The 23,925-nt window shown below is 45.6% G+C and overlaps 1 protein-coding gene across 3 annotated transcripts in view; it reads left to right on the top strand.

Annotated features, from left to right (window-relative positions):
• LOC139048144 (mitotic checkpoint serine/threonine-protein kinase BUB1-like) overlaps nt 1-6,338 on the top strand; it is a 373,386-nt gene extending 367,048 nt beyond the window's left edge. For all 3 annotated transcript variants that reach the window (XM_070522664.1, XM_070522663.1, XM_070522665.1), the window contains one exon: nt 5,684-6,338. In XM_070522664.1, the coding sequence (XP_070378765.1) occupies nt 5,684-5,855 (172 nt within the window). In that variant the 3' untranslated portion in view covers nt 5,856-6,338. The remainder of the gene's footprint in view (nt 1-5,683) is intronic.
• The last annotated feature ends 17,587 nt before the right edge of the window (nt 6,339-23,925 follow it).

Genomic DNA, 23,925 nt, shown 5'->3' with positions numbered 1-23,925 from the left:
ATTTGTAAACCTGAAATTGTCGCCAAAGCAAGCGCACATTTCTTGCTATTTCAGCGTGCCTAATGCTCGACACGCTGTTTACAGGTAAAATGAACAATTTGTTTGTGATAGCCTACTTTCTACCATGTTTATTCTTTAGTGCAAGTGGAAAACTTAGGTTCAAAGCTATGAAGGTATGTTCGGTAGATTTTTTTTATGGCAGTCCAGGTATAGCGATTATTGATTATAGCAATCTAATTTTAATGTGAAGGCATCATATGGCTCATGAGGCAGAAAATCTGGCGTTGCCGTGACGACACGATGGTCCAAAAAGGCTACGAACCCTCAACCTTTGGTGGGAGTTGAACCCACGACTTCTGTAGTTAATTAATGTGAGGTTAATTAAGGTAAAATTAAGATATATTTAAGGCACTCGATCCCAATACATTTGGTGTTAATTAAGGTAGAGTTCATTGTGGCACAGGTTTAATTAGTGTAGGGTCCATTACGGCATTCAAACCCACACCTGTTGGTGGGATTCGAACTCGTGACCTTTGGTATTAAGGTGAAGTTAATTAAAATAGAGTTAACTCAGTCATTCGAATGCACTACTTCTGGTGAGAGTCGAACTCACGACCATTGATGTTATTAAGGCACAGTTAAAGTATCGTTAAGGCACTCGAACGCTCGACCTTTGATGGGAGTTGAACCAAGAACCAGCTGGGTGTTTACCAACTGGGAAAACCAGGAATTCTCAGGGATTTTGATTAATGGGGAAATACTCAGCGAAAACTCGGGAATTTATGCTTCTATCAGGGAAAATCAGCTGTAATTTTATGGAAAGGGAATGAACGTCGCAGTAATGCTGGCTCGCCTAACAGAAAGGGATCGTAACGAATCGTCTTTTGACGCCGTGTCGTCGGCTTTAGGAGTTGTCAGTGTAGTCAATGACCGACTTTCGGGGCGGCCCGATAATTCGAACGGCTTCGCTGCACCACCACGTACCCCATAGAGTCAGTGTATAAGAACATCTAAAATTTTGGACACAAGAGCCCTTCGCCGTCCGATGTTCTGGACTTCTTGCCGTGACTTCAGGTCCAAAACGGCATTAATCAAAGCCACCACTGCCGCTGTTTTGATTACCTCGCCGCCGTGGTTAATGCTAGGACTAGCTGCTTCAACGTTCGCTGTTAAGCGTCTTGCCGTTCGGCGCTGTGTTTTTCCTTGAAAGTATTCGCCGTTGTAAGCAATGGCACTATCTCCGTCTTTGTCGTCCTCGAGATTGGCTTCGAAGGTCGGAAAGTACGACGCGTTCCTGCCAGTTTCCGAAAGTCTGCTTTGCCTCAACACATAAATGTTACGCGGTGAAGTATGCACGAAAGTATTGCGGTGAAGTATAACAAGCTTAGAAGGGGCACTTGTCACGGGACACAGTATCTATTCCTTAATTAAACACGCGTCCATCCGCCATCGACTGTCACAGTGCGAGCACTGATATTCCTAATAGGTGTACTGGTAGGCCTTTTTGGGGTGCCTGTGGCGATTTGAGCCCCTAACGGCAGTAAAATATACGCATTCATTTTATCGAACTGCCCGATATTTTGGACGTTTTTGCGGCCCCTAGGGAGTCCGGTAAGTCGGATGTTGACGGTACAACTGACGAAGAGGATGCCTCAAATGGTCTGTGGGGCGAACACGCGGTAGAAGGAGGACGAGAACAGAAAGGATTATCGCAATGAGGAATGAACACTAAAGGAAATGTGCCGCCGCTTCTTTCAAGGAGCTTGAGCTCAAAAAACAGCGTTGGCTGATGCCGTGATGCAGGGGTCCCTCATCCAAACCTAAATGAACTCTTTAAAACAGTGAAACGCAACACCGAGGCATTGTGTGGGGGCTGAGAGTATGTCAGGACAGTTGAGGTTGACAAACCAGCTGCTGAGAGATAATCTCACTTGTGACAAAGTTTGGGCCTCATACGAATGAGCTTGCTATCACTTGATGGAAATAGCTTGTATCCCCTTCAGTCACGGCGTCCACATTTATGGACGCAACCTATTTTTGCCATTTCTGTGCAGTGGTCGCAAGGATTAGAGCACACACATTAAGCTTGGTTGGGGCAAATTGAACATTTTGTTAGCCTAAATTACTTCCATTTTGATTCTGAGTGATGTGTATGTTACATAGTTTCACTTTCGTGATGGCACTACCGTGTTTTACTTGACATGGGGCATGTCGGTAGCAACCTTGAACTATTTCTTTTCTTTCTTGAAATGCTTAAGGTCAACGAATAACTTGTGCATGTAATTCGAGCAAGGGATTTAATTCTTTTTATGAAGAAACGTAGCATGACTGACTTTACAATAGTCAACTATTTAGTTAGTCTAACTATAGTGACTCAAAGAGCCATTCGATCACCTTGATTTGCTTTCAGTGGAGTCTCAAGCACCACCTATGTTTCACACGATATGTATCGACAGTTGATCATAATTCGTGACGGAAGTGGGTATTTGAGAATGTTTGACTTGATTTGCAATTAGTTTTACTATTTCTTTCAAATATATTCACTTTCCATTTTACTAATCCCTCCATTTTGATTTCTCTAGGGTGTCTACCAACTGCGAAAATCGGTAATTCTCAGGGATTCTGAATAGTCTGGAAATACTCAGTGAAAACTCAGGGAATTTGTGCTATCAGGAAAAATTAGCTATAATTTTATTGAAAGGGAGCGAAAGTCATGCTAATGCTGGCTTCGAGTAACAGAGAAGGATCGTAACAAATTGTCTTTGGCGCCGTGTCGTCGGCTGGAGGAGTCGCCAGTGTACGGTCAACAACATTTTCCGGACGGCGGGTTTTGGGACATGCCCTATAATTTGGACGACTTCGCGGCACCACCATGTGCCCCTAAAGTCAATGCACAGCAACGTCTGAAATTTCGGACGCAAAAGCTCTTCGCCATCCAATTTTCCAAACTATTTGCTGTGACCGCAGGTCCAAAATGGCAACCAAAGCCGCCGCCACCATTTTGATTATCTCGCCGCCTCGAACTGGTGCTCTCGCTCGCAGATCCGCTGGCATGTAGCCACTACCGCGGCAACGCTAGGCCTAGCTGCTTTGACATTTGCTATTAAGCTTCTTGTCGTTCGGTGGTATGGTTTTCATTGAAAGAATTCGCAGTTGTCAGCATTGTAATCCTCGCGATTGGCTTCGAAGCTTGGAAAGCACAGCCCATTGCATAAGGCCGTTTCCTGAAGCTTAGCTTCGCTTCAATACAGCAATTTCACGTGATGCAGCATACGAAAAGTGTTGCGGTGAAGCTTAAGCGTGGGAAGGGACAATTGTCACTGGAGACAGTATGCACGCACGGTCTGCTGTCACATTACGAGCACCGGTATGCCTAATAAGTGGACTAGCAGTCCTTCAGACCTTTTTTCAGATGTTCCTGTGGTGATTTGAGCCCCTTGGGGCAATAAAAGGTGTGCATACATTTTTTTACTGCCCGATTTTTCGGACATTTTCGCGGCCCCATGGGTGTTCAAAAAATCGGGCGTTGGCTTTACAATTGTCCAAAAGGATGCTTCTTATGATCCGTGGAGCGAACGCGCGGTGGAAGGAGGACGAGAAGAGACAGGACCGATGCATTGAGAGATGAACGAGGAAGGAAGTGTGCCATCGCTTCTCTTCAAGGAGCTTGAGCTCAAAAAATAGTTTTGACTGACGCCGAGATGCAGGTGCCCCTCATCCAGACCAAAATAAACTCTTTAAAGCAGTGAAACGCAACACTGAAGCATTGTGTGCGGGCTGGGAGTATGTCAGGACAGTTCAGATTGACTATCCAGCTGCTGAGAGAGGATCTCACTTATGACAAAGTTCGGACCTCATACCAATAAGCTTGCTATCACTCGATAGAAATAGCGCATGGTTGGAAATGTCTGACTCTATTTGCAATTGGCTTTATTGTGTTTCCTTTAAGATACCTTATTCGCTGTGCATTCTACTAAGCCCTCCCTTCTGTTTTCTTTTTGAATAAAGTAACACTACTGCTTACTATTCAAACTCGGTTAAGTAGTTTTTTTTAATTTTTAGCATGCTTACTAGAGAGTGACAGCATCGGGCGGCATGGTGTCAGCATGTCATTTTATGTGTCAATCAAAAAATTTTGCAAAGGCACTCAAGGAAAACCGGGAAAATGCAAGGAATTAGGAAATGTCAACTTCGTCAACACTCTGTTTCTTCTTTAATAAAATAAATACTTCCCCTTATTATTCAAACTGGATTAAGTTTTTGTTTTTAATTTTAAAGCCTGCTTACAAGAGAGTAACAGCATCGGGTGACATGGTGTCAGCCTGTCATGACCCAAAACAAAGTTCTGTGTCACTCTGGGAATTTCGCAACAGCACTCGGGGAAAACTTCGAAAACGCAGGGAATTTGGAAATGTCGGCTTGGTAGACACCCCAAACCAGTTACTCAACAACTGAAAGAGCACAGGCATTGTGTGGTGGTTGCAATGCTTTTGCCTTCATCCACGTAAAAACAACTAAGTGCCTCTTGAATTTTTTTCATTCTTTTGTTAGCTTTTTAAGTGGACTGTGCACTGTAATCTCAGTACATAAGTTCTCAGAGCAGCATGTGCATAAAGAAAAAGCCACTGCAAAAAAAATTTTTATGGTATTACATGTACGCCTTTATAAAACAAGTAGTTTCTTTTAAGGAATATGTTTTGCGCAAGCATTACTAAGTTGCACCTGGAAGTCACTGCACTTGGGTCATTATAACTGGGCTTGAATCTACTTATTTACAAATACGTAATGTGTTAAATCTGCATATTCTTCTGCACACATGCAGAAGCAAGCAAGGCGTACCGTTATGCAGTTTGGTTCATCACAGCTTAGAAACACTGCCACGAAACAGCAAGTTAAGATGATCACAAAGGGCACCAGCAACTGAAAAAGAACATTTAATGTTTATTTTTACGCATAAACAGAACTGAGAAAAAAAGTCAGAATAGTGGAAGAACTGAAGGCAGAGACTTTATGTACAGTTGAACCTTGCTGTAACCATTAAACCTAACCCGTTACTCACCAATATTAATGTTTCACAATATAACGAAGCTGGTAAAATGGGCAGTCTGCTTCATTATATTGAAATTTTGAGCAATTGAAATTTGACCTGTTATGCAAACAAATAGTCACTGACAAATTTTTCTTACATGAAAGGTCTGCAAAAATTGTCGTATTATCACGTAAACGAAAAAAGCAAACCTGAATATGCAGATGTCAATACATTGAATATGTAGTCATCAACTATGGTTGAGTCTGCTAAATCTTTTTGGCCACTTGTGGAATAAAGTCTGCATTTTCTGGCAAATCTTATATTTCGACCTATTCGTTACTTGGATTTCTAGGTTGTCACTGTCGAGCCCGAGTTATCGGTTGGTGTACGCCTCTTTCTTTCTTCAAAGCATACTGTGCTTGTCACATTGCTGGAGACAGAAAAATCTGGCATGCATTTCAGCTCTAGTTCTCTTGTGAGTGTGTATCATTTCATATATCTGTCTATGTACATACTCCATAAATTGTGTTGCAGGGGCACTGTAGGGCTATGCGTATTGCTGCTCCTGAATTTACTTGGATCTATTTCAACTGGAAGTTCCCATTGTCTTGCACACTTGTAGTGTGTAATGCAGTGAGCAACCTGTTGTTGCAGGTACTGGCAACAGGACCTGTGGAATCGCCTCTTCTCGACCCTCCTCAACATTCCCAGCTGCTCGATTCTGCCGGACCTCGCACCTTTTGCACTGGAGATCCAGAGCCTGTTGCGGAACAGGTCACGTGCGCACGATGTAGTCGTGGAAGCTCTGCGGGCCAAGAACATTTAATTACTTTAACCCTTTCCTAAATCACAGTAAATTTTTAACACGGACTTCGTACGAAAGAACTTGTCTCAGTCTCAATTACAAAGACTGAGAGTCTGTAGTGCATAGCAATTTATTCCAATTAATGTGTATACCATTTTACATGTGCCAGTTTTCATCCTACTTTAAGTCCATGTGTCAAGAGATGCTCGAGGACATTAGAAGCACATTCAATATTCTGCAATCCTAACATCCATCTTCTTACTGCACCATAGATTTCTACTTGGAAGTAGCTTACATCATCACTTGCATAGCGTAGCATGGTGCACTGCACGTCGTATGGATGCTTTAGTGTATTTGTGCCATAATAAAACAAAAAATGTGTCTGCAACTACTAGAACGTTTATCATCTATGCTTATAACCTTTTAGACCAGAAATGTTCTAATTGTGTACATACAATGTGTACAGGTGCTGCTTTGTGTTAAATAAACCTTTATAACATTTTACAGCATTTTTGTATGCAAACTCTTTCCCCCAATCGCACGCGGCACTCACAGTGGCTACCTCACATGCCATTTCTTCACTGCAAGCAATCTTCTTGCAGGGTACGCTGTGCAAATAGTGTTTTCAAAAAAGTTACTTCAGACAGTGTTTTATTTATTTATTTATTTATTTACAGATACTGCTGTCTCAATACATGAGACATAGCAGGAGTGGATACACCAGAGATTAGATCAACACAACATACAATGAACTTGAAACGTAATAAGACAACATAAATGCAATTGCCAAGTGCAAGTATGATTTCACAGCTATTATGTGTGTAAGCACATTCCTGCAGCATCTCTGGAAGCTGCCTTCCTAATTTGCATTACAGCTTTGTATGAACATGCAGGCAGCTTACTGAATAGTTCTCCAGTACAGCTGCTGCACTGCAAGGAAGTGAGGCCTACAAGGTTTGCCCGCAAGGTAAGGCAAAAGGACCATTTATTGCCAGCACACACACTGATCCCATTGTTAAAACACTTGTGCTTTATGAGGGTATATCATGCTGCAGGAAAAGTTCCTTGAGATGCACGCACAGCCACTTATAACAGGGTCCTTCGTTTTCGGGTAAAACTTAATTGCATGCCAAACAAACATTCTGTAAATATCATCAAACCAGATTTTGCTCCAAACTTCTCTTTCGTAAATTATGACAATAATGCAGGTTTTAAAAAGACTAATGAACACTGCCCACCTTTTGTAAGCAAGTGGTCAATACACAGTAGAATCAAATTGATGCGGTCCCATTACGTACGATTTCTTGGCACCAACGTTTGCGATCGAGAACATGAAAAATGACTCACTACAGTTAAGTATATTTTTTTACCACTTCATATGCTTGCAGAAAACATCTCTCGGCACCAACGTTAAGTACATCGCCAAAGTGCGATCACACAAAGCATTTTACGGCCGCTAGATCCCATGTAAGCAAGAAACGGAGGGAGGTACGCACATATGGTGGCTAAAACTAAAGCTACAAGGGGGCACTGTGACGGGCGGTGTATCTGCACCGTATGAAGGAGAGGCGTGATGAGCGATGAAATTTCTCGGCACTGCTAAGGGCGCTTTTACCCAAGGAAATACAGAAAAACAGATTTCTACAGAAAAAAAAAATGGCTGTGGCTTAGCTAAGGTTAAGCCCAGGATGCGAAGCATACTAGCCTTTATTTTAGTAGTTGAACCACTGTTTAGCCTGGTGAACTCCTGTTGCTTGGCTATATTTGGTTCGGCTTGACGAAGAAACAACTCATGCGTTACTCTGCTTCGCCTTCAAGAGTGGAACGCGACAACGTTCCCGTCGACCCGCCAAGGGGTGTAAGACAATGGGCTACGGCGCAGCGACTACGCGCCCCGCATTGGACGCGGTGAGCGTCGAGCAACGCAGCGTTCTGCGCGGCAACGAAATGTGCGCCTGAGCAAGCGACGCACGCCTGAGCCTTAGAAACAGCTCGTTTCTAAGGCAACACCGCATTCACTAGAGGCGCTTTTGTACCGCTTTGAAGCATCGTACTCGTGGCTCAGTGGTAGCGTCTCCGTCTCACACTCCGGAGACCCTGGTTCGATTCCCACCCAGCCCATCTTGCAAGAGTTGAGCCAAAGCCACCTAGAAAATCAGTCTCTGTAGCACGCCGCAACCTTCGCTTCTCATTCTTACAAGCAGCTCTGTCTCCAGGAGAAATCTCACCTCGTGAGTGTCTAGCAGAGGCAAGCGCAGCTGCTTATATACCGCCGCGACGCCGCGAGCGACGGCGCGAGTTGGAGCCCCGTTTGTTTCTCCTCTGTCGTGACGTCACGGTGTCACGTGTATTGAAGGCGACACCGCCGCGCCTGAGGAGCTGGGTTGAGCTCTCGTAATATGCTTCGCATAAAAAACATTGTTCACAGTGGAGGAAAAGAACTAGGAAGCTTACCAGCAAGTATGCGGCCTGTAGGGTGAGCAACAAAGAACGTCAAGCGGAAAGTAAGCAAGGCTGAAGTAATGTCATGGGTGGTGCTAGTGGCAAAAAAACCTGCCATGAGTAGCTTCTTAAGAGGAAAAAACGAAATCAGGAAAGAAGCAATTCATGATAACTCAAAGGGAAGCTCATTACTTTTCTAAGCGAGATCTGGATGCCTTAGAACGCGCACGTGTAAAGCGAGATATAAGAATCAAGAAGCATGTGCTTGCTGCGGTAAAACTAGCGAAACGATAGAGCATGTTTTATTAGAATTTGAAGATTTCTGCCCAGCGATCGATTTAGGAATCGCTGGCCTCCTTTAAACTCTTGGGTTCAGTGAGAGCAGGGCGGAAGTAGACATCTCCGCAATAGAAAATTAGTAAGCGGCGATTGGAATGGTGGAAGAAAAGTAAGGAAACAACAAAAAGGAGACTTACAAAAATATACTTCACAATAGGGGGTCAGAAAATTTTGTTACGGAAATTCATCACGTTTTCTTTTTTTTCTCCTTTAACGTATGTAGGACATTGGCGGTACAATAACAAGAGCTTGGTGGCACAACCCACCGTCCCGTTCTAAAGAGGACACTCATAACATCCATCCATACATACCTCAGCTAAAAGAATATACATATAGTTTGGTATATGGATAAATGAAGGCAATAGATACTATATAGAAACAGTGACAGTGACAAGAACTTTATTGGAGTGTCCTGAGGAACTTGATTAGGGGGCAACCGAAGGCTCCCCGATCAAGTTGGTGGCTCCACCCACGACGGGACAGGGAGATGGTGACTCTCCGCGACGTCGCGGGCCCTCTGGACGGCCTGTAGTTGGCTTGTGAAATCCGAGCTCTTCAGCAAGGCGTCCCACTTGGACTCGTTATGAAAGTCGGAGCCCGCGTTGTACGGGCACAGCCAGAGCATGTGGTCGAAGGAGCAGCACGCGTGACCGCATTTGGAGCACGATTGCGGAAAGTTCGGGTCTATCCAACTAAGCGCTCTCGGGGTGAGGTACGATCTCGTCTGTAAAAGCCTGAAAGTAACAGCCTGAGCCCTGTTCAGTTTCGGACTGGGGGGAGGGAATTTTCTCTTGCTGTGTCTGTAATGTGACGTAATTTCGTGAAAGGTTGTAAGTTTATCTTTGAAGGGGCAATCCTGCGGGAGAGCCGGACTGCTAGCTCTGGCGCGGTTCGTGAATTCACGCGCCAGGCAGTTGGCCCGCTCGTTAGGGTTGCAACCCGCTCGGTTAGTTGCATCGTCCATGTGTGCCGGGAACCATGCTATGTTGATATGACCTGCAGTTTCTTCTCGCGTATTAATACGAAAGCATCTGTTAACGATGTTGGCTGCGTGTTTACAAACTAGAGCGGACGAGAAAGCCCTGACCGCCGTGCGCGAGTCAGAGAAAATGGACGCCGGGCCTTTTGCGCCTTGAAGAGCCAAGGCTATCGCGGTTTCCTCCGCCTCGTTCGCGTGTTTGGCGTAGATTGATGCGGCACTGATAAGCGTTCCGCGCGCGTCAACGACCGTGATTGCAAACTTGTCTTCGCTGCCATATTTGGCGGCGTCAACGAAGAATGCATCTGCCCCGTAAGGATCTATTCGTCGAAGGATGGCTCTAGCCCGCGCTCTTCTGCGACCTTCGTTATATATTGGGTGGATGTTCCTCGGCACGGGCTCGACCTTTATACCTTCACGGGCTAATTTAGACAGGAGGAAAAAAATAACAGTAAAGGGGAATAGAAATGCGGCCATAATGAAACTGCTATGGGGATACAATGGGTACGAGGTGCTTTATTTCTTTTATTTATTTATTTTATATTTTCTGTGCGTGAATTATTTTAACACTAATTCCTCATTATGTGCTGATCGAAGTGTACATCACGGCAGTTTGTGACTTTGTTTACGAATTCATTGTGGTGCAACTTACATTTGACTTTTATACTGTTATGTTCATGGGCGTATAGGACTGCTGTGGGTTTCTGACCATATGAAGTGATTTCATTTTCCTACATATTTTTTATATTGTATCCGCTATGAGAAAAGGAGTAGCCATCACCATTTATAAGGTGACTACGTCTTTTATTTTCATTTCAATAAAAAAAAATGAGGTGCTCTGGCATATGTGGAAAGGTGTAATGGTTCCAGGACTTGCATTTGGAAATGCGGTTGTTTGATTGAAATCGGTTACAATCAGAACTCTATGGCAACCAAAGGTCAGTGGGACGCCTCGCATTGGGCTCTCACGGGAAGACTACAAATGAAGCTGTGCAGGGTGATATGGGCTGGACAACCATTGAAGTGAGGGAAGCTCAGTAAAATTGATATGAACGACTGAAGAATATGGAAGACAGTAAATGGGCTTGGAGAGCGTTGGGGTATTTGTACAGAAAAAAAAATGATTCGCAGTGGAGGAAAAGAATTAGGAAGCTTACCAGCAAGTATGTGGCCTGTAAGGTGAGCAACAAAGAACGTCAAGCGGAAAGTCGGAGAGACCTATATCTCATGGGTGGCGGCAATGGAAAACAAACCTGCCATGAGGAACTACTTAAGGGGAGACGCAGGTTTCGCATCGCGCAAAATTGCCAAAAAATCGATTTTTTGAAAATAAAATTTTCAGTTTCTATAACTTTTTTCTATTTGATACCCAAATATCATTACTGTAAACCACTTAGAAGTGCTCTAAAAAATGCGTTTTATCAGCCTAAGGGGCGAGAAATCTCGCGGAAATAAAGAAAAAACAGCGTTTTTCAAGCCACAATATCCGGAACGGCGCGACTGAGCGCCGCCATCTTGGTCTCGTTGGAAGTGCATTTCTTCGTTTTCAAATTTGCCGCTGCAGCGACCTTCTCCATGCAGAAACAAGCGCACAAAAAGCAAATGGTTAAAGGTCGCGCCGGAGTCTGTGATTGGCCGCGCCCGCCACGTGACTTCAGCGCGGTTCGCCATTGGTCCGTCGCTCGCGTCGTCTGCGCGGCTCTTCGCACCTCGCGAGTTTGGACGTCCCCACTCCCGGTAATCTCGACGTGTCGAACCGGGCGCTACGCGGACATCGCAGTAGTGCGGCCGATCTCTGCGCATGTGGACGTTTCAGACTCGCGGCTAAGCATTCGGAGCATCGGCGACGCGGACTTCACGACCAAGATCCACGCGCGTAATCCTCGGACTAAGCCTTTCAGCACTTGGTGTTTCGAAATTAGTGACGAAGCACATAGCGCACGCAATAGGGAGTCTCCGACTCGGCGATCATGCACATCTCGCGCGAATTTCTCGGACCCCCCCTAAGCAGTTCGTGCATCGGCGCCTCAGACTGCGCGAATCAGCGCATCGCTGGTCGACTCCTCGAGCCCGCGACTCGGCATTTCGTGCGTTTCAGAGTATGTCTAAACGACGTCTTCAGTTGTTCTTGTCAAGCTGTCCATTAGCCAACTTTTGGCGTAACATTGGCAGGGCTTACTAAAGTGCTTCTAGACGTCCATGGCTACAAAATGACTGGATCAAGACAGCTGCTAGACTTTTGAATTAGCCGTTCAAGACATCTGTTTGACATCAAATAGCTCATTGCGTCAGATACGACACATTTCAATCCTTTAAGCATGTCTCTATCCAAGAGAGACATGACAGCACCAGCTTTTCTTTTCCTGGCTTGGCAGCTAGCATCCCTGAGCCCTCATCAATGTACACTAAAAAGGAGTGCGTTTTCTTCACTCATTCGCTTTTTTTCTTCAATTCAGTGAAATCAACATGTACGGTTTCAAATGGCACATTTGAATGAGGTGGAAAAATCATGCTGTCTGTCTGTTTATATTTTGCCTTGTTCCGTTGACATTGTTGACATGAGCTAATGTAATCGCTAATATATTTCTTCATACCGGGCCATGTGAATCTTATCCTTATTTTATAGTATGTTGGCCAGAAGCCGTCATGCCCTCCTGACTCTGGACGGTCGGGACAGAGGTCGAGAACTTTTGTTTTCAGTGTATCCGGTACGTGAAACTTTCCGTCGAAGTACATTAGCTGTTCTCTGCCTTCCCACATTTTAAGCGAGTTCACGCTTTCCTAGTTCTCAGAGTTACTAACAATGGGAAGTTGAGAAAGTGCATCAGCATCTGAGAAATCTTGTCCACTCAAACTTGAATTTCACTGATCCAGCGAGCAATCCGCCCTTTAGGTTGACTACCATTCAGCAAATGAGTAAGCGCTTGATGGTCAGTGAACAGTTTGAATTTCATGCCTTCTAGGTACTATCGAAAGTGACTAATTGCTAGCACAGCAGCCAATGCCTCCTTTTCAGTTGTGCTGTAGTTTTGTTCCGATTTTGTGAAAATAAAAGAGTTTTATCCAACCACTGGTCTTCCTCTTTCGCTGCCACTTGTGCTTCTTCGTTGGTACAGTACACGACCTGCTCCGTAGTTCGATACTGCCGTTGTAAGTTCAAATGGAAGAGTGAAGTCCGGTATTGTGAGGACCGGGTCTGATCATATGACTAAGATCACAACCGTTACCCCCTGTTAACTCAGACCACGAAAATGTTTTCTTTAAAATAAATTTATCAGGTAATCAGATCGTTGTGGCGTGAGTGTGCAGGAAACCTGGGGCTAATTCCAATTTTTGGTTAGTTTTATACGATAATCTGGACAAATACCGGAATCAGAAGCTAATTATTGTTGGAGATTCCAATCTTCCTAGTATTGACTGTTGTTCGCTGACGTGTGGCCCCACTAATGTGAATAGTTCTAAAAATTTGACATTGGCGTGGTGCTGGCGTATAACCTACGTCACACAGTTTTACATCCAACAGGTGTAACTCGCACATCATCTTGCATCTTAGACCTAATCCTCTGCTCGACTGGCTTCGACGAGTGCAAAACTGAAATCCAGGAGGAAATTTCTAACCATAGCTTAGTGTACCTTACCTGTGTTCTTCCACGCAATTCCCATTTATGCAACCCCAAATCGATAAGCGCTAAAAACGATGAAGTGGCATATGACCCAAACATTATACTTCGATTGCAAGAAACCCTTCTTTCTTTTTGTGATGATAACGTCAACGTAATGTGGACAAATATAAAAGATGCTGCCAGCACTGCACTGACACTTTCATTCTGTTGGAATCCCACCGATGGCACCCGCTATTGAGATCCCACCGATGGCACCGGTTGTTGGAACCTCAGTGCTGACACCCGTTGTTGCAAATGGGTCGCAAGCCCCAAGGGTAGCGTTGGCCTGGCGGCCTGGGGCACACTGGAAGCATCCGAAGGTCCCGGCAAAGCATGAGTCGACTGCTAACAGAACAACTTGTTTATTCTAGCATCGCAAAAGAGCGGCCGGTCAGGTCGACCGAAGTGGAGAGACGGGAGAGCACGCTTCTCGACAGAAGAATTCGGAGCCTCTCTCTCGGCGTCCGGGGGCAGCTGCTTTTATACTCTTGGCGTTGCGGGCAAGAAGGAAGGTCACGGGATGAGACCACGTGACGGCGGCCACGGACAAGCTGAGAGACATGTTGAGACGAGTGTCGTGACGCATCAGACGGGCCGGCGCCGGTCAGACCTCCTCGCTTCACTCTTGGGGAGCTCCTCTCCCCGGCTGCCGCGCTTTGACAAGCGTGGGACACACACACACACGCACACACAAAGACACGTGGCACTGAACATGCCGGGACGCGCTCGGCGGGGATGCGTCGCGGCCGCTCCGAACGGGCCAAAATGTCCGCCGCTTTGAACGAAACCCCGGCGTCCGTTGCATCCGCGCCGGCTACACCGCGCGTCGTAGGCGAAACGTAACAATTCCTAATAAAATTAAATTGATAGGTTGAGATAACCCATGCATGACGAGAGAAATTATTCAAATAAAATGCAGCATCAAACGTTATGAAAAGCAAAAATATGATATCATCCTTATATCAAATTTAGCTCTCGATCTAAAGATAAAGCTACAGGAATCAATGGAACGCTATTTTTCCGTTGAGCGTGGCCACTTTGTGACGGAAAATCCTGCCAAAATTTGGCAATTTTTTTCTCAAAAGAACTGTTTCAAAAAGATTTCTATGGAACGATAGTGTACTTACGGATAAAAAAAGAAATAGCTGAATCATTCAACACTATTTTCTCAGCATTTCTTCAAGGCCATGTTCTTCGATGCCAATTTGCCGAAGTACTCCAAGATAATGAATACAATAGCGTTAGTATATCTACTGAAGGCGTTACTGAGCTTATCTCGCGCTTAGACAAAAAAAGTACCTGGACCGGACAGCATCCTAAATGCCTTCCTCAAAAGATATTCAGTACAAGTGGCTAGCCTTTTAGCAAATATTTTCCAGAAGTCTATCGATACAGGTACGCTTCCTGATGACTGGCATACAGCAAGTTATCTGTTTTTAATAAAGGATCCCAATTACAGATAGCTAATTATCGTCCCATATCCATAACTTCTTATTTCTGTAATATTCTTGAGCATATATTAGCAAAATCCATAAATGACCTTTAATCGCGAAAAAAAAAACAATAATTGATCCACAAAAAGTCTTCTGGCATAGATACTCCGTAGTAACTCAACTAATCACAATAGTTCAAGAGTTTTCCAAGGATTTTGACCAAGGCGGGCAGATAGATGTAATACTAGTAGACTTTTCGAAGGCATTTCACAGAGTTGTGCATTGAAAGCTAATATTAAAAATGAAATAAATTGGTTTGCCCCCGCATATTATTAACTGCGTTAAAGCGTACCTGTCCAACCGTATTCAGTACACTAGCGCTGACGGATCCTGTTCGCGTTTTTAGGTATAAGCACTGCTGTTTATTATTTCTATTAACGTTATTGTGGACGTGGCGGACTCGTCTGTATCTTTGAAGTTATTCGCAGACGACTGCATCCTATTTAACCCTGTCAACTCTGTCTCTGACGAAATCACCTTGAATAACACTTTAAATAAATTGGCAGAATGGAGTGTTAAATGGTAAATGGTAATTACCATAAAGAAACTGTGCGCATGCGCATCACTAATGAGTACAACAAACTTCCCTTTGCGTACCATAGAAAGAACAACCTCTTTGAAGAGGTTCAGGAATCCAAATATTTAGGAGTGACACTAACTTCTAGTCTTAACTGGTCTATCCATATGAGCAAGATATGCTCTATAGCCCGAAACAAATTAGGCATTTTGAAACATAAGTTGTTCGAACGTTCCCCCCCCCTGTAAGATTGATGACATATAATACTTTTATCAGACCCTCTTTGGAATACGGCAGTGCTGTTTGGTACCATTTTACTCAGGCAAACACAGAAAAACTTGAAAAAATTTGAAGATTAGCCGTCCGCTACGTTTGCAAACGTTTCAAACGTCTTCACTCACCTTCGGCGATGTTACAATTGCCCAAACTTGAACCACTTGCACAAAGGAGAAAAACAGCACGTATGAATTTCTTGGCTTAAATTCTCTTTATTTTGGTAAACTTGGAATAAAACCTTACGACTACTTGGAGAAACACACTGGTCTAGCCTCACGTCATAAACGCAGCAATCATATGAAATCTGCATTCGCTAGGACAAACCTAGATAAATATTCATTTTTTTCCGTCAACTTCACCCTTACTACGTAAACTTTGTGATTTGTTACCACGGATGTTTTCTTTTTTTTTGTTTGCACCCTCTCCTGCTTGTACTATTGTCCGCAGTATTGTACTAAATAAATAAAATTGCTTTATCGAAAAAAATAGCATCGAGTAATTCAACTTGGTAAAATATTGCATTACAGCTTTGCCCAAAGGGAGTTGTAGTTGTCAGTTTGCTGCTTTGAGTTTGCTATTACCTTTGTACTGCGTCCTAAAGTAACAGTGCATGTATCCCATAAAAGGTGCTCATTTGCGGCTAACATAAAGAATATTCTCATCTATCTGTTCTGCAGGCATTTTACGAATCTTACAAATCACAGGGACGCTTCCTAATATTGTAGTGCACTGCTTATCTCGCGCAGTTTTTCATTGAGCTCTGTTTGGTCACGCTACTAGCTGATATCGCTCACGGAATTAAGTGCTAAAGACTGTTTTATCTAGCTGTGTTCAGTTCTCTGAAAATAACAAAGTCTACGTGCTTGTCAGGGAATTCTGAAATGAAAATGAAGATTTTTTACGTTTATTCATGTTATGCGTAGTTGATTGTCGATGTATCCTGACCACTGCAGCTGTTGTGGCAAAGTTTCCTGGTGGGAGTGCGGCCATTGGGGAGGATGCCATTAAATCCTGGCTGCGTCGCGCACCCGAAAGACGCCCCCTGAAGCAGCAAAGGCAGAGACGATTTTGAGACAGTGAAGTAGACCATTGTATATCGGGGTTATTACCAGTTCCTGTAAAAATGTCTCCATATAGTTTGTCACAAAGAATTTGTCATTACAAAAAAGCCCGTAACACTAGCCTTGCTTTTCATGACAGAATATAGCATCAGTCTTCTCGTCCGACAGAAAATGCTTTCAGCAAGCCATTATTGAACTAACCACTAAATATTTACCATACTATAATATAAACATTATCATCGGACATCTCTTCATTGCATACCTGGTTACAGTAACAAGCTGCTCCTTTAAGCAGGAGGGTACACTGACCAGCAGAAGTCAGCTTCAGAAATTTGGCTATTTGTTCAAGTGTTCTGTATATCTAAGAATTTTCATATACGTGCGAGTACTAATTTTCGGCAATGGTATTATAATGACTGCTAACATTTTTATGCATTTTAAATGCTTGTAACATGTAAAAATGAAATTGAATTCGCTACAAAAAATGTCTGCTTCCCATTTGTAGCAATGCAGATGTTTTATTGAAGGAACTGTTATCAAACAGATCCTTACCTATGCTTTTAGCATAACATTATATATGCCAAGACCTGCAATATATACAGTTTATGAATTGAGGCTTGTTTTGCGAGCTTAGAAATATTTCTTCATATTGCTGGAAAGAAATGCTCGAAAGAAAGTTGATGATTGTCTGCGGCTATAGCCTTGCAAACTTTCTTGTGGTGAAGGTGAAAATACACCAGAGGGGCAAGTTTATGTTTAGAGCAAGTCTATTCGGACATATCATAAAGCAAGTGAAATTGACACAGCAAGATCACTGAGATATTGAAACAGGTGTGTTGACTTTTTGTGTTGTTCTAACGTAGATGCTTCTTGAATACCTTTGATCACACATGTAATGCCACAAAAGATGCTTTCCTATGAAAATAATTCAGGGAACTCTAGTGCTGCGTTCGTTAACCTAGCATGGGAATGATGGCTATTACATCGATTTTGCTGATGTTCGTAGTAGTGGCTTCACATATTCTTTCGACTTTGTTTAGTACACCGTATACTGATTTTATTAGCCTAAATTTCAAAGCACTGTATATGTACAAGGCAATGAGACAGCAAATCTGCGTAATTGTTGCTAAATGCAGCAGTTTCGCCTTTCGAGGTAGCCCAGCTAAAGCGTCTTAACACACTGGCTTGACTGAAGAAAATTCCCGAGGCTGTTCTATGCCACTTGTAGGCGCATGTGTTTGTGACATAATGCTTTCAATATAGGGTTTGTGTGCTCGTGGCCATATCTTCGAATCCGGTCTTGAGACAATATAGCTAATGTTTAGGTTCAGTAATTTATAGTGCAGTACTTGGTTAAAACATCAATCTGCAAAGTATTGAAGCTGTTCTAATCCAGAAAGACGAATTTCTGGGCATCTCGATGTACTACCCATCATCCCATGCTTCCCCACGCACCCTGCTTTCAGTTCCAACAAACACTGGACGGCTGGAGGATGTCGCGCGGCATTTCGTCGACTTGTTGTCGTACAGCTTCACGTTCTCGCGTCAAAGCTTGGTAAGGGCTCTTGCGGAGTGGTTCAGCGCACTCTTCGGATATTATGCCATGACTTGCGACTGGTGTTTGTCGAATCCACGATGACGTCGAAAAGCAGTCTTTGTATCGTGGGAGCAGACTTCCGAGCTGTTACTGCTTAATCATGGGGAGACTTGGATTTGTGTCGAAGTCTGGCTCAGAAACTATGGTCGTCGGCGTAAATGTGGCGGAATCCGAGAGGGCAAACGCAAGGCTGGTTGCTTCAATTTCCTCTATGTATGCGATCGTCCTTAAATTGAGAATGACGCAACGAGCTATGAAAGAAGAATGATAGGTGTAACGTTAAGGGATCAGAAAAGAGCAGATTAGGTGAGGGAACAAACGCGAGTTAATGGTATCGTAGTTGAAATCAAGAAAAAGAAATAGGCATGGGCAGGACATGTAATGAGAAGGGAAGATTAAGGGTTATTAAGGTTATGGTTATTAAGGGTTACGGACTGGATTTCAAGGGAAGGGAAGCGTAGCAGAGGGCGGCAGAAAGTTAGGTGGGCGAATGAGATTAAGAAGTTTGCAGGGACAACATGGCCACAATTAGTACATAACCGGGGTAGCTGGAGAAGTGTGGGAGAGGCCTTTGCCCTGCAGTGGGCGTAACCAGGCTGATGATGATGATGATGATGATGATGATGATGATGATGATGCAATCGTCGTGCCCTTGTTGACGTGCTTGAACGTGGCTGAAGTATGCTAGCATCACTTTCGCTTTCCTTCCGTGTAGTCGAGCGATCCCTCTGGCAACGCAAATGTCGCGGTTGAGCAGTAGACGTTGGTCGCCCTCGATGACGCCTTCTACGTCTGCGGTTGCTTGGGTAGCGACGGAAATAATTTTGGAACGAGGCGGGATGCTCACTTGATCTTCGTGCACACTGAAAGCGTGGTGACTACGACAGCTCTTCGCTGGTATCGCTTGACCTTCTGGCAGCGTTATCGACTTCGACTTCAGGTTGATGACAGCACCGTGTCGGTTCAGAAAGTCCATGCTGAGGATGACGCCTCGCGAGCACTGTTGGAAGATAACTAAGGTGGCAGGGTAGTTTCGGTCATGAACCGTAATGCGTGCCGTGCAGATTCTAGTCGGCGTTATTAGGTGTCCTCCAGCTGTCTGAATTTGAGGACCTTCCCATCAAGTCTTAATTTCCTCGAACCTGGTGGCAAGGGTTCCACTCATCACGGGGTAGCCGGCTGCTGTGTCTACTAAGGCGGTAACTGCATGGTCATCGAGAAGCCCGTCGCGGTCGGTTGTTTGTTTTGCGTTGCCCTTTGGTCTCGACGTCGGATCACGGCGTCGTCGTGTTGACGTGTGGCTGGAACGTCGCGTCGTCAGGTCTTCTTTTGTCGGCGTTTTCGTCAGCGGCGGAGGATCTTCGTCAGTACGGCGAACAGCTACCCCTTCTCCATTGGTTGCTGCTTTTAGTTTTCCGGATATGGGCTCGCAGATCGGCCCTGGGCTGGCCCTGTGTATGATCGGCGTGGCGGCGATAGATAGCGGCGTGGTGACGGCGAATGGGACGGTCGTCGAGAGCTCCACTGAATAGTGGCGAGGTAGTCGGCGATATCGCGAGGTTGTTCAGCAAGATGTGGTTGCAGCGCGTTAACGGTTAATCCTCGCAGTTTCATCTCCCGGTATGGGCATCGGCGGTAGACGTGACCCGCTTCTCCAAACTAGTAGCAGGGTTGGCGGAGGTCGGTAGCGCGGCAGATGTCTGTCTTCATTGGGGAGTTTTGATGGACGACGGGTTGGCGAGCTGGCTGCGGCGGCGGACGGCGGAACTGCGTCTTACAGTGCCCTGGCGCGGGCGCGAAGTGTTACCTTGACGGCGGGCGGCGGCGACGCAGTTCATCGCTTCAGGCTGGGTCCGTGGCCATTCCGGCTGCCCTTCGGGAAGTTCCAGTGACCACTGGATTTTGTCTCTCACGAAGGCAGCGATCGAGGCAACATAAGGCTGGGATCTTGGAAACATCCTCCGAAGTTCCTCTCGCACGACAGCTCTGATGGTCTCGCGTAGGTGGTCGGTGCCCAATGATTGAACTTTGGCGTAGTTTGCTGGGCTTGAGTGGCGGTTGACTTGTCGGTTCCGCGCTTTCACTTTTCGCGATGCTAGTGGCTCTGCGAACAAATTCTTTGATGGTCTTCGTTGAATTTCGTATCATTCTGGCGAAAAGTTCTGCAAAAGGATAGAAATTTAAGTTGGGCGAGTTGGTACGGTAACATGATCTTAGGTTGCAGCGCGAAGGGACATGGACACAAACTAGAAGCAGACAGGACTTGTAGTCCTGTCTTAGACGGACGGACGGACGGACGGACGGACGGACGGACGGACGGACGGACGGACGGACGGACGGACGGACAGACAGACAGACAGACAGACAGACAGACAGACAGACAGGAGTTGAGAGTTAGCGCTCGTCCTATCTGCTTCTAGTCTGTGTCCGTGTCCCTTCGTGCTGCAACCCCAAAAAACGTTCTGGCTTGACACCACGCGTGAATAGGTGAAGTTTCTTCTCTTCGGATATTTCGCGGTTGGCGTGACGGAACAGGCGCGTCATCTCCTCGGTGAAGACCGCCATGTTCTCGTTGGGTAGTAGTATTCGGGCTTCTAGCACAGCTTCGGCCCATTGAGCACGACGCTCGTTAAGGTCCGTAGGAAACTGCTACGGAACAGGTCCCACGTTGTCAGGGTTGACTGCCGGTTCCCAAACCACGTTCTGGCGGCGTCTTCTAAGGCGAGCTTGTCGTCGGTGTCCCAGTTGTAGAAAGTTGCGATTCGTTCATAGGTCTCCAGCCAGGTTTCTGGGTCTTCAGACGATGATACATGGAAGGTTGGTGGGTCCCGAGGTTGTTGCAGCAGAAGGGGGACGCTGGGGCAGCCATTGGAGTAGTCTTGGTCACGAATTCTTGGTCGTCTCAAGTAGAAGTCCGTGCTCCAGGGCAACTGTTGCAGTCGATGGCTTGCTGGATGATCCGGGACGACGCTGGTATTGTCTTTGCGGTCTGGCATTGGATCACGGCTTGTCGGGGGCGTCTGGTACATGAACAAACTAGCACCTCCACCAGGTGTCACGTGGTAGTGATTGTGGCGAACACACTAACAAGACTGTAAATGGCGAAACTATGCCTTTATAGAACGAACTTGTGCCCTGAAAAACACGCTACACTTACAGAACGGCGACAGCGGCGAACACAGTCGGTGGTCGTCGAAAATGGGATCAGCCGGTCAAGCGCGTTGGCTTTTGTTGATCAGTCATCGAATGTTCTGGAGTAATCGCTGGCGCCCGTGTGTCTGCCAGGAATTTCTACACTATTCCCGTCGTGCGATGAAATCAGATTAGACAAGGATAGGTGACAACAGACAGTGGATAGAACCATCGATAACTTTCGAGAAACTTCCGATACATGCAGGCGCCTCCTACGCGGTCCGAAAACATTTGTTTGGCGGTGAAAGGTGGTCACCCGATAACGATAAACTAGGACACGTGTCTATAATACTGAAAACTGACAACACCAATGCATTCTGAAAACAATCTGTTTCTCACTGGTAATCTGCATTGTGACTGTCAGTATAATGGTTTTAGTTCTCAACGGTACAGTGGCGTCAGTTCTCAATGTCAGTTTAAACCGTTGACAGTACACCAAACTAAGAAATACCAGATCTTTACCAATTGGTATAGTGTTTTTATTTCACATGTTTAGGTTTCCTGTAATGTAATAACGAATTTTTTGAAGGCTCGCAAAATGTCATGTTCTTGACTATTACATCCTGAGCATTGAGCTTATTTTTGATGTTGAAAAGGGAACTCAAGGAAAAAACCTTATAACACAAATTTATTATTTCGAACAGGCTAGGAACTTTCTGTGAAGAGAACTTCTTGAGAAGCAATTCTGTCAGCTGACGTATTGTAATATGGCAGCAGTAGTAAGGTGACACCTTATGCGCAAACCATACAAATTGCTGGTTTGATCTAATGCAAATAATGTGTGACAAAGCTGGGTACCTCAAAACCAGTAAGCTTCTCTGCAACTCGGCATTTCTGTAGTGCTTTGTAAATCGAGCTGGCTAGTATTAGTAAACAAGTGCCATATAAAGTACATCATAAATTGCAGTGTATTCTTAAGCAAGAGCAAAGCTATGTGAAGCCATTATTTAGGAATTGATGAAATAAAAATAGGGTTGTTGCATTAAGTGATTTGCAGTGCTATTTTAGATCAAGTTTTTCTTTCATTTTGTCTTTGATTGCAGGTTATGGTTGAAGGCTTTGCAGGGTATGCAGGGGTAGACATCGTGATTTTCCTGCCGCTGTTGTTTTATTGAGAAGGCTTCAAAGGTATGGCGGGTGCTGGCATCTTGAACTGCCTGCAGCTGTTCTATTGAAATAAATGCGTTTTTAACAACATTGTCAAATGATACAGCACCCTGGAGAACTCATTTCGGTAGATTCGTTCCTGTTAGCATAATCCGCGCCGGTGGTGGTGGTGAAACATTTTGTTGAATAATGACAGGATAGAGTTGAGGACGGCCTTAAGGGCCCGCCCCTCACAAAACCTAGGAGGGGCCCCTAGTCCGGGACCCCTGTGGCTTCTGCTGCAGCACGCGCTCGGGCCACCAGAGCGTGTTGATCCTCCAGGGTCGAGCAGTGGGGCAGGGCAGCCTATCAGCTCTCCCGGGTAGGGGGAATGGGAAGGGGTGTGGCGGGACCGCCGGGTTTGAGGGGCAGGCCCACACCATCTGGAAGGGGTCCGCGAACGGATGGTCACAGTATGGGCAGGCCCCGGAGAATGCGGGGTTAAAGTGTTTGACTATTGCCGGGCACAGTACTGTGTTGGTGTAGAGATGGAGGAGCCAGCGGCCGTCCGTCTTGTTTAGCCCGATGCTGGGGGCGGGTGTCTGAGCCTGTGCGATTTGTACCAGGCCGTGGTTTCTTCGAAAGGTGTAGGCAGATTGGGTGCTGGAACATCAGGTGATGGAGAGGGAGGCGGATTCCGGTCGTTTAGTGCGCGGGCTGAGTCATCGGCAGCCTCGTTTCTACCTAGCCCTGTATGACCAGGGGTCCAGATGATTGTACGCGGGTTCGGGTGATCTAGATAGTAGCATCGCTTAAGAATTTGGGCTGCGCGTTTAGTGATGCGACCCCGGAGGAGATTTTGGCACGCACTCCGTGAGTCGGTAATGGTAATCCGAGTTGTGGGGTCTGCTGCGGCGAGCGCTATGGCGACTTCCTCCGCGTGTGTGATGTCGTGTGCTGGAAAAGTGAGCCTTTGAATTCGTACGTTTTGGTGAACAACAGCGGCCGTGCATCACCCGCCGTGATGCGGGCCGGATGCGTGCGTGTAGAAGACCCCCTTGCGTGAGCTATAGCGTTGCTGTAGGGCGCTAGCCCGCGCTATACGCCTACCATCGTGGGTCCCTTATTAGTCATGTTTTGGGGCAGAGGCGGGATGACCATGGCACCATGTCGGTCCTCAGGGATCGTGGTCAGCTCTTCTACCGTGCAGGTGTAGGAGATTTGTAAACGGTGTGGGAGGTCTCTACCAGCCTGCGACGTACGAACTCGTAGGTGCGGGTTGTTGATATGAGCCTCTTTAAGTTCCCCGTATGTGTTTGTCATGCCCAGGTCTGCGAGACGTTGGTTAGATGTCGAAATGGGGAAGTCAAGGGTACTTTTGTAGATTTACAAATTGTACAGTCTAGTGTATTCTCGTCGCATTTATGCAGACGCAGGTAGGCGGTCG

Source organism: Dermacentor albipictus, chromosome 7, assembly GCF_038994185.2.
Source record: "Dermacentor albipictus isolate Rhodes 1998 colony chromosome 7, USDA_Dalb.pri_finalv2, whole genome shotgun sequence".
NCBI lineage: Eukaryota > Metazoa > Arthropoda > Arachnida > Ixodida > Ixodidae > Dermacentor > Dermacentor albipictus.
Note: the sequence above shows the minus strand (reverse complement) of the source record. Positions and strands in the feature narration are given on the sequence as shown.